Below are 10,161 nucleotides of genomic sequence, written 5' to 3'. Positions count from 1 at the left end.
TTAATATTAATATTAATATTAATATTAATATTAACAATATTAATATAAATATAAATAGTACTATAAATATGAATACAAATATAAATATAAATATAAATGTAAATATAAATACAAATATAAATATAAATACAGATATGAATAAAAATATAAATACAGATAAATAAACTGACTGATTAGCCAATTAATTAATTAATAATTAAATAAATAAACATACATATGCATATTATTATTAATTTAAACTGAAGTTCAATGCATAAATATTTCACATATAAAAATACATAGATAATGAATGATACCAAAAAAGAACTGGCTATCTGTAAGAGTGATTAATTTACCTTTCTTTTTTCTTTTTTTTTTTAATAGAGTAGAATAATTTGAGAAATAATATGGTTATATCATGGAAAAAATAAAGATAACACTTAAATGTACTGTTGAAAATCACAGTAATTTATAAGTATAAAATAGAAATTCTATTCACTTTTGTAAAATTGAATCAATTTTCATTATTTCTTTTTTTTGACAAAATAAATCGATTTATAAGTTCAAACATCATCGCAACTACAAGTTTTGAAAACAAATTTCTAATATGAAATAAATTTAATTATTTGACAAACAGTTAACTAATAAATTAAAAAATATCAGGAAATAATTTGAGTTTTTTCGTTTGCACAGAATTTATAATTTATACAATTACCTGTAAATTAATTTTGTTTATTTGTTTGTTCGTTTTTTTTTATTTCATTTATGCATACCAAAAAAGATTGATTGAATAAATGTACACTGTAAAAGTTATTTATTTCAAAAAATACTAAATCCTAAAAATTTCAATTATTTGCATAACAACCAGTAATGTACAAATGGTGAAATGTTGGGAAATTTTTTTTTTTTCTGATAAAAAAAATTCAAATAGAAAAATGTCCAGGAGATCTAACAAAGATTTAATTACTAAATTTAAAAAATTTTCACTCTAAACAAGATTTTAGATGAACGAATAAAATATTTGTTAGGAAATTCTATAAACTAATGTTTAGTTTTCAATACATCATGCATTTTTTGCTATTCATTTCATTTCGAATTTCATCAGTTAATTAATTTGATTATAAAAATATAAAATTATAGTTTTATGCCTACAGCTTTGTAACTAGTTAATTCAATAAATCAGAACGATCAAAAATCAGAAAGATTAAACGATCAGATGAAAATGAAATAAAACTTTTCGGAATGTTCATGTCAAACAGCACTACTGTAAAAAGAATTTGATAAAAAGTTCAACAAAAAAAAGAAATAACTCATTGCTAATATAAACGATTTGACAATTTCAATGTATAATTCAAATCCTATTTTTCAATTACTAGTATTATTTCATTGAATAATTCTATAATCAGTAATTCAATCAATTATTGATTGGAATGAAATGATTGGAAGTTGATGTCATGAATTTGTATTTTTTATTTGTATTTTTTATTTATATTTTTTTCTATTTGTATCGTTTTTTTTACCATATATTTTTTTTACCAATACAGTTTATTTGACGTATATTACGTACATTCACTAGCAAATATAACACATGAGATATGATCACGTTTTTAATTATCATATGTGATCATGTTATTAATTATCATATACAATCACATCATTACTAACAAGTATGATAAATGGAATAATCCCCATTATATTTGGTTTGTGAGTATACGCACGCTAATTAATGTGCGACAATATTGGTGGCATTATAACAGTACTATTTTAGATAAGTCTTATTCAAATGATGTTTACCTGATCAATATAAAATATTCAAATTAAACGATAAATGTATTCGAGTCAATGGTACTAGTTTGAATTAGTTTTGAGGATAATATTTTGAACGAATGATAAGAAGACATGATATTCTTACGTTATTTTCTCTCACAAGGTTTTTGTCAACGCTTCATTCTAAATCTTTTTATTTCAAATGTCATTAAGCTTACATTTTACCTTCACGTCTTATTTAAATAATGAAAAATAAAAAATAAACAAACTGCTAAAACCAATCATAATTTATTATATTTCATGACTTTTTGTAGCTCATCAAAAAAAAGAAAAAAAGTAAACAAAATAAACATTTTAAAAAAAAGCTATACTTTTTAAATTTTGAAACATTGTAAATTTCAAAAATTAAGTAATTTTCAATTTATAATAAAACACTGATTATTGTCATCGTTTTTTTCACTATTAGATAAAACGAATTATTTTATAGTACAAATAAGTTTAATAGCTTTTTATGTTGTAGATTAAAATATTTGTTTTACTGTAAGGGATTGATTAAAATGTTGGAATGATTCAATTTTTAATGTGCAGAAATTTTGATTTTTTTTCAGAAAAAAAAATGGAAAAGGGAAAGCATTCAGAAATTGCTACTCAAAAAAAAAAATTAAGAATGAAAATTGGAAAAAAATTTGAAAATTTTGGAAGAAGTATAGGATGTGCAATAGCAAGTGAAATTACATATAAATTAGAAATTTTAACTTTCGTTTATAAATTAGAAAAAATTTAAATCATGAATTCAAAAGTGATATTAATGATAAAATGATTTGGTTTAGTAGAAATCACTATACTGTAATCCTGATCATTGCCAAAATTACATTTCTTTTCTATCTTTTTTTTTCTTTTCTATCTTTTCTTTCTATTCTTTTCTATCCAAAATTACATTTCTTTTCTTTCTTTTCTATCAGATTTAAAAGAACCAAAAACTGTCCGGTTAGGCAATGTTATAAACTTCAAATATACTTTAGAAATATCAATCTTTCCGGAAAACGAGAAACAGGATTACTATGCTATTTCTTTAGTCGTTTTAAAAAGGTAAACTGCTAGTAGCATATTGCATACTACTGGCATTTTGAATCAAATTTGATGAGATTTATAAAGTAAAGAAAGTTTGCTATTGTCTTGTTCTAACTGTTTTATCATAATAATCTTCCTTATCATCATCCTATCAGCTAATCCTATTTATAATTATCATATTAAAGTTATCTTATAAAGTTATTTATAATTATCATATTAAAGTTAAGTTATTAAAGTTATCTTATAATTACCATATTAAAGTTAAAGTTATCTTAAAGTTATCTCATTCATCATTGTCTCATCAATATAATCTTACTTATTATCATTTTATTCATGTAAACCTACTTATCACTGTAACATTAGAGTAGTCCTAATCCCTTTAATATAATGCAACGTTTGGAAATAAATTTACTGAAGATATATTAATAAACCTGTTATAACATGAAATTTTATGGATAAATTAAATACCTAAATTTACCGCCTGCTACAAGTATGCTACAGTAGCTAAGTATTTATTTGTAATATATCAAAATTTATTTATTGTAATATATCAAAATTTTGACAAACAGTAAAACTTTACAGCAAAACTAATTGATGTATTAATTACCAATAACTGTACTAAATATTTCGATCAAATAAAATGATTCGTCTACAGGATAAGATGGAACATCCGGTAATATGAAAAATCAATTTATAGAATCGAGATGGATGACAAATGATTGAAGTAATGAATTTGCCTAATTGATGCAGGTTTTGCATTTCAAAAGTTTACAAGTTATTATTTCATCCTGCTTTTTGCAAAAAATTTTTTTTACTTGATTAATCGAAATTAAAAAGAATCCTTAAATTGAAGAAGAATGATATCTCAAAAGTAATTAGTTAATAAGTGAGGATTTCGAAATTTTCAAAAACGATTTTCTTCTTGAAATCTGAAAGTTGGACAGTTTTCTAAAACTTAGTTAAAAAGTCACCGTTGAAAACTCTGAAATTTTTAATTAGCCATGAGGGGAAACTAAAATGAAGCTATATTTGAAAACATGGAAGTTTTCGATTAATTAAATGTAAGGTGGAAGGTGAAGCCATTCTTGAGGACTTGGAAATCTTAAAGATTAAAGACAACAGGTTAAAGACGAAATAATTCCTGAAAATTTGGGATTTCCGGTTAGTTAAAAATAGAGACCAGAGACGAAATCATTTCTGAAAAATCGAAATTTTTTGATTAATTCGTTAATTAATCAATTTGTCTTTTGTGCTGCAAAATACAAAACTCCTCAAAATTTAAAAATGGCCATAAAATTATTTCGTATGTTACAGCGCAATATTCATCCGATAGTAATACCAAAGTTTGGGGCGATTTGTTGGTGTCTGTGTGTGTGCATGGGTGTGTGTATGGGTGTGTGTGTGTGCGTGTGTTTGTGTGCGTGTGTGTGTGTGCGTGTGTGTGTGTGCGTGTGTGTGTGTGTGCGTGTGCTAGTGCGTAAACGTGTTGTAAACTATTAATTGTTGTTTTACTTGCTGATTTCATCGTTTATTCATTATTCAAATTTTTGTGATCGTAATTCGGATTACCGGATTACAATCCGAAAGTTACTTTCGGAAACAACGTTCGAATTAGATAAATGGGCAATATCTTGAAAATGATAAATTGATTTTTACGGATTGGGTATTTTTCACCTTTTTTTTTGATAAGTTGTAAACATTAGGCATAAGCATCGACACACATGCATGGATACCCATACACATACACATATATACACACACACATACATACACATTCATATGCACACATGCATATAATAAGACCAAAGATGATAATGTGTAGAAGGCCAAAACAGGATCCATTGTTATGGCACTGCATTGTTACGATTAAATTTTAATTTCAAATAGAAATATAAAACATTTTTGTTGGTTTGAAGTTGCAAAGTTTAACATTCTGCGGCTAAATTTTGCCCGGAAAGAATGAATTTCATCTCATGAATTCGAATCTGAAGTTGGTTGCGCTAATACTAAAAAATGATTATGCATATTTGCTGAATCGGCGAAAAATCGACCTAGGTTCAGGAAAATCGGAAGCAGAATCAACAAATTGATTGAATTGACTGATTTACGGATGTCATCATTATCATATGTTTTTGTTGAGCATTTATTAAATTTTCCATTCAGTTCACTAATTTGGCTTCTGATTTACTGAATCTGTTAATTGATTGGCTAAGATGTATTTCACAGTATTTGCACTCTTATTACATGAACTGTCTCTAATGTTTGATCACAAGGACTTGTTGACCCAGATAAGAAAAGGATAGTTTTGTCTTTTGATTTGTGATCTTGTTCGTCTTAAAAAAAAAAAATAACGATTAAATTACTTCTTGGTATTGCATCACATCTTGCTTAGCTTTTATATCTGGCTTGAAAGTGCTTTCCCTTGTTTCGTCATATCTGATTTCCCCATCTGACTTAAAGCTCATTATCTGAAGTAATAGCATTTACTTTTATATCCAACTTAAAATTACTTTTGCGGATCCGGAGAAGCTTCTTAGAATTACTTTTTAATTTTGCACCACTCTTTATTTTCGACCGTTTTACGCTAGATTTGGAATTACTCTCTAGCAGAATATTGCTTGTGTTATACGTTCGACTTGAAGTTTCTTCGGTATATGGTGGCTGATTTTGAAATTGCATTCTGATGTTGTGTCATATTAGAATTTTATCTCCACTTTAAAATCTCAAAATTTGAATCTATTTGCAGATAAATTACAGCGGCGTGTAAGTGCGTCGGGTTTGTATATATTCGGCTTGATTTACTTCGGGTTTTCTTGGAAAACAAAGTGTATGTGTATATGTATCTTCACTGATTATTACTAGACCGGATGGGTGGACGTCAATCAGTTCAAACCGATTTACATGTTAGTTGTTGTGAATTTCACGTAAATGATTTGCATTTTATAGCCTTTTTTTTTTGAATCTTTCATAGTAATACATTAACTCAAAGTTCTTAATAAAATTCACAAAATATAGTAGTAATAGTAGCATAGAAATAATTATATTAAAGGCGAATTGAATATCGTTGATTTGTTTTCAAATTTTACATATCTAATATGTCGGCTTTCGGAATTAAACAAACAATTTAATAATTTCCTAATCTGATGTCTTTTCTCTTCAAGTGACATCTTTGACATCATTTTAGAAATTTTGTACTGAACTTTGTCGCCGTGCGAAAAGGTAGCATCAATTCAATATAAAATCTCTAAAATATTTTTCTGCTACATTAAAATCACCAAGATCTTTAAATTACTGATCAGTTCGGAGAATGTTGGCAATCATTCAGTGCAACTAGGATAAGATCACTTAGGTACGAAAAGTTTTGACTCATTCCTTCACGAATCAGTGTTACATGCCTCCTGTTCCACGTGCTTTCTTGTAAGATTAAATGAAGTGCGTTTTGTGGAGTGCAGAAATCAATAATGTTGCTATTAGATGAGGGCATCACGTGCGTCAATGTTCAGCTGTTGTTGATTTGGCTAGCAACGACAATAATGTTCAAGAGCCTGGTATAATCTGTTTAATGCTATAACATTAATTACCTTACCCTCTAGAGATATTTCTCTCCGGCAATATGTTAATTATATTTGAGCTACTTGGATTATGAAAATCTTACCACAATTTTAGTAGTATTTTGATCACTTATTCTAACAGTATGTATAGGATAAAAAATGTCGTACATCTTAAAGTTACAGAATTCTCGGTTTTTCTTTTAAAGCACATTTCAATAAATGGCTGATCCTATTTTTGTCTTCTGGTGAATTAGGGTATCATTCTTTAATAAAGATTCACGACACTATCCTATGACCAAAATAAATGAAATTCATAGCGCCGTCACGGGTAAGAACCAGGAGCTTCAGAAGCAAAATAGAATAGTTTTTGAATAATTTTTCTGTAGTCCTACACTTAATTATCATCAGTGCTTCACAAATAAATTTGGTTGTATGGTGCACGATTTCGTTTCCGTCTTCAATTTATTAATTTTCAACTGAATATATCGGAATTGAATCTTTTAACCACATGTTTAAGTTAATGGTTGCTTTGTTTTTCTGTTTTTATTCACACATAACAAGATTTCTTCTTTTTTTAATTTTGCTTTCAAAAATTTTAATTTAGCGTCGACCTCGATCTAATTCAGTGGCCGATACAACAGCAGTGTCAGCTTCAGCTTCAACTAATCATCGTAATCCGCATCTGATCGCTGGCATTGGTAGTATCAGCAACCTTAGGGTACTGCTAAAATATTTTAAATGTTATGTGGAATACGAAATGTCAAACGATCCAGGAAAACCGTTAATACAAATATATCAAAATCAAATATCAAAGCTTTATCAATATTTTGGCGGTCGAAAAATCATGTTTGGAAGATTAAAATCTGAACTTGCTAAAATGGTTCTAATTAAGAAAGGGTAAATAAGTTGGGAATAGTTAATTGCAATAAATTTGTGTTCAAAATTCGAACAGTTAGTATTAGCGAATTTTGCTTAGGGAATATAACATAACGTTAATAAGTATAATTTTTCTGCCATTAAATGTGCTTTATTGAAGTTGTCACGTCTCAAAATTTTAAAGTATCTTCAAAATCAGTAGGTACTACACATTTCATTATTCTCATTTCTTCACATACATCCAGAAAGATCCATTTTTATGCAAAGAATTCTTGTTACATAATTTTCCTGGAAATTTATACTGTTGTTGATAAACGGTATCATTGCCATTTTGGAATTTATTGTTATTGTTTCAGCTGTTGTTACATATGTATTTCTTGTCCAAAAGTTCTGTTCCTGACTGATATTTCATTTCTTTCTTTGTTTTGCATGCGTTTTGAAACATTCATTTACGTCCTGTTGCAAAAAATTATATTTTCTTCCTATAATAATAAAATCATATGCTAGAGAGCTTTTATCCTGATGTGAAATGTTGAAATTTATCACTTTCACGTTTGGAATCCCGGATTATTTTATGTTTAAAGTTTCAAATGCTAATAGTTTACAGGGACGAGTTGACAATGAAAGTACATCGGATTCCGATGAAGATGCACCAGGAACAAGTGCTGCATTACACTCTGGTTCTTCGGCTGAAACACGGCCAATAGGGTTGGTAATTTATTGATGTTATATGTCAAGGTCTGTTTAGGAGAATGAGTTAAATTTTAGGTTACTGCTGAGATTTGCTCCAAAGCTTTCTGTGGGCAGAGATTTACATTTGATACATTTGGGCTTATTTCCAACCACTCGTAAAATGTTGACAAAAATTCAGAAAAATTTTAGGTTTTCCGTTTCACATTTGCGAACACATAGAGGCTCACGTGATGTTCCAGCACGTCGGTCGATGCCGGTATTGCAGCTTTTGAGTCGTAAGTTTCAACATTTACATTCCGTGCCTAAGGGTAAAATCTTTATGTGAAATGGGCGATTAAAATTACTGATAAAGAAGGGGGAAGTGAATCGCTGTTGGAATGTAGGAATTGGGAAGAAAGCTATATTTGTTATTTGTCATGCTGAGGATCAAAAGGTGATGAATGTTTCCATCTCCCTAGACATATTTTTGGAGGCTAAAGATTATTCTCTTTGTTTATCTGATAATTTATTGAAGTAAAGCGTCACTACTGAATGTTATTTTAATCAGCAAGAAAATGAGCATTCTTCAAAAGCATAAAATGAATTTGCAAAACTATCCGAGGTAAACTGTCGCGCATAACAGTGCACTGTTTTTGAAACTTTGTGCTATGTCATAATTTTTTAATGGATTCAAATCAATGGAATTTTTAATTAGACATTTAATTCTTCGAAAAGAATGCAACTCGCGAACTATACAACTAAAAAAATCATTTTCTTTTGCTAATAATTTCCTCTTTAGCTTGCGGTTTGCGAGTTGTATTCTTTTTGAGGATTTAAAGGTCTAATTTAAAAAATCCGTTGATTTGCTTGACTTCTACGGAATTTTTTTTTCTTTCAATTATCCAAATAGAAAAACAAAAATACTTTCAGATTTCAACTGCATTAGCATGTGCAATTGGAATGTGGAAATTTTGGGATTTGTATTCAGCATTACTGCTGATAAATTTATGTTCTAGGTGAACGGAACTGTGGAGACTTCAGGACGGGGTAACTTCGAGATCGCAAAACTTGTGAAATATTATATCGGTGTGTAATGCATTCTTGCAGGTTTATCGCAAGATATCAAATGTCCGATTTGCAAGAAAACGGTACCGTCCGATGAAGCTGAAGTTCATCTAGTTATGTGTCTAACACGTCCTAAAATAACTTACAATGGTATTTCTTAATATCGTTTTTTATTGGTACACATTTGTTGTCTTTACTCTTTTCAAATTCGACAATTACTTTGCTTTACTAGTACAGGTCCGTTATTTATTACACACAGGTATGGTTTTTGCCGCTTTATATGTTAACAAAAACGATTCTTTTTTGAATTGCAGAAGATGAATTAAGAGAAGACAAGGGAGAGTGTTCGATATGTCTCGAAGAAATGTCTTGTGGTGATCGAATTGCCCGTCTCCCTTGCTTATGTATTTATCATAAAAGGTGATATATTGCTTTTCATATGGACTGCTTAGCTATGCAGATTATGTATTACTGAAAATTGGTAAAACTAGAGTTGACCCATTATTACTAATGGTAATGGCAATATCAAAATATCGAGAAGATGGTATGATGTTGTAGGAGTATCCATTAGCATGTGGACCATTTTTGCTCCGTGCAAAGTATGTAGTTCATACTTTTTAAAGTGACCAAATAACGGGCAACCATTCCATGTTGCATTTACGCTTCCTGATTTTTTTACTGTTAACTAGTGTTAATAGCTATAAATCTCGAGTAATATTTTCCGTATTCCCTATTCTCGATAGAATCGAAATCACAAATAAAAATATTTAATCGTGTGATAATTAAGAATTCGTCTTAAAATTATGTGCAGATTGCTTCTTAGTCTTGGTGTGAAAAAACCGTTTTTCCTTATATATTTTCCAGCTGGTTTGGTTCCATGCTTATACCTATTTTCAATTCTTTTTGTTTTAAAAACATCGTGAAAATAGACTAGTGCCATTTTCGTTTCAGCTGTATCGATGAATGGTTCATGCGCAAAAATTGTTGTCCTGAGCATCCAGGTTATGACTAATGCGGAATGTTTTGCTTCTACATTATTCGATAACATTACTCATCTATCTTTTTTCTTTCATATTTTCACATTTGCTGCTGAAATAAGAAAATATAATTTCCAGATGGAAAAAATGAAGACAGGTTTGTGAGATTATGTATATATATATATATATATATATATATATAT

The 10,161-nt window shown here is 28.8% G+C and overlaps 2 protein-coding genes across 3 annotated transcripts; one reads left to right on the top strand and one right to left on the bottom strand.

The window, feature by feature from the left end:
• Positions 1 to 5,072: 5,072 nt before the first annotated feature.
• Positions 5,073 to 5,496, bottom strand: LOAG_09554 (hypothetical protein; the record flags this gene model as incomplete). The annotated part of the gene is given in 3 exon segments (XM_003145081.1): positions 5,073 to 5,150; positions 5,181 to 5,285; positions 5,305 to 5,496. The coding sequence occupies 3 exon segments, from the start codon at positions 5,494 to 5,496 to the stop codon at positions 5,073 to 5,075; spliced, it is 375 nt and encodes a 124-aa protein (XP_003145129.1).
• Positions 5,497 to 5,553: 57 nt separating this feature from the next.
• Positions 5,554 to 10,124, top strand: LOAG_09553. 2 transcript variants are annotated; one of them, XM_020447963.1, is made up of 7 exons: positions 5,554 to 5,720; positions 6,973 to 7,086; positions 7,852 to 7,952; positions 8,127 to 8,212; positions 9,024 to 9,131; positions 9,296 to 9,401; positions 9,933 to 10,124. In XM_020447963.1, exons 1-7 carry the CDS (start codon positions 5,685 to 5,687, stop codon positions 9,991 to 9,993), a joined length of 612 nt encoding a protein of 203 aa, XP_020301856.1. In that variant the 5' UTR covers positions 5,554 to 5,684; the 3' UTR covers positions 9,994 to 10,124. The 2 variants fall into 2 exon arrangements, with proteins under 2 accessions (XP_020301856.1, XP_020305464.1); XM_020447964.1 differs by lacking the exons at positions 5,554 to 5,720; positions 6,973 to 7,086 and having other exon boundaries at positions 7,739 to 7,952.
• Positions 10,125 to 10,161: the final 37 nt, after the last annotated feature.

The sequence above is a fragment of the Loa loa genome (genome assembly GCF_000183805.2).
Source record: "Loa loa unplaced genomic scaffold supercont3.206, whole genome shotgun sequence".
In the NCBI taxonomy this organism is placed as follows: domain Eukaryota; kingdom Metazoa; phylum Nematoda; class Chromadorea; order Rhabditida; family Onchocercidae; genus Loa; species Loa loa.
The sequence above is the reverse complement of the archived record's forward strand: the minus strand, read 5'-3'. Positions and strand labels throughout refer to the sequence as shown.

Excerpts from the sequence above, each read along its gene's own strand:
- LOAG_09553 (XM_020447963.1), top strand. The coding sequence starts at position 5,685 with ATGGGTGGACGTCAATCAGTTCAAACCGATTTACAT. Across the intron at positions 7,953-8,126 it reads GCTGAAACACGGCCAATAGG|GTTTTCCGTTTCACATTTGC; the intron begins GTTGGTAATTTA and ends GAAAAATTTTAG. Across the intron at positions 9,402-9,932 it reads TTATGTATTTATCATAAAAG|CTGTATCGATGAATGGTTCA; the intron begins GTGATATATTGC and ends TTTTCGTTTCAG.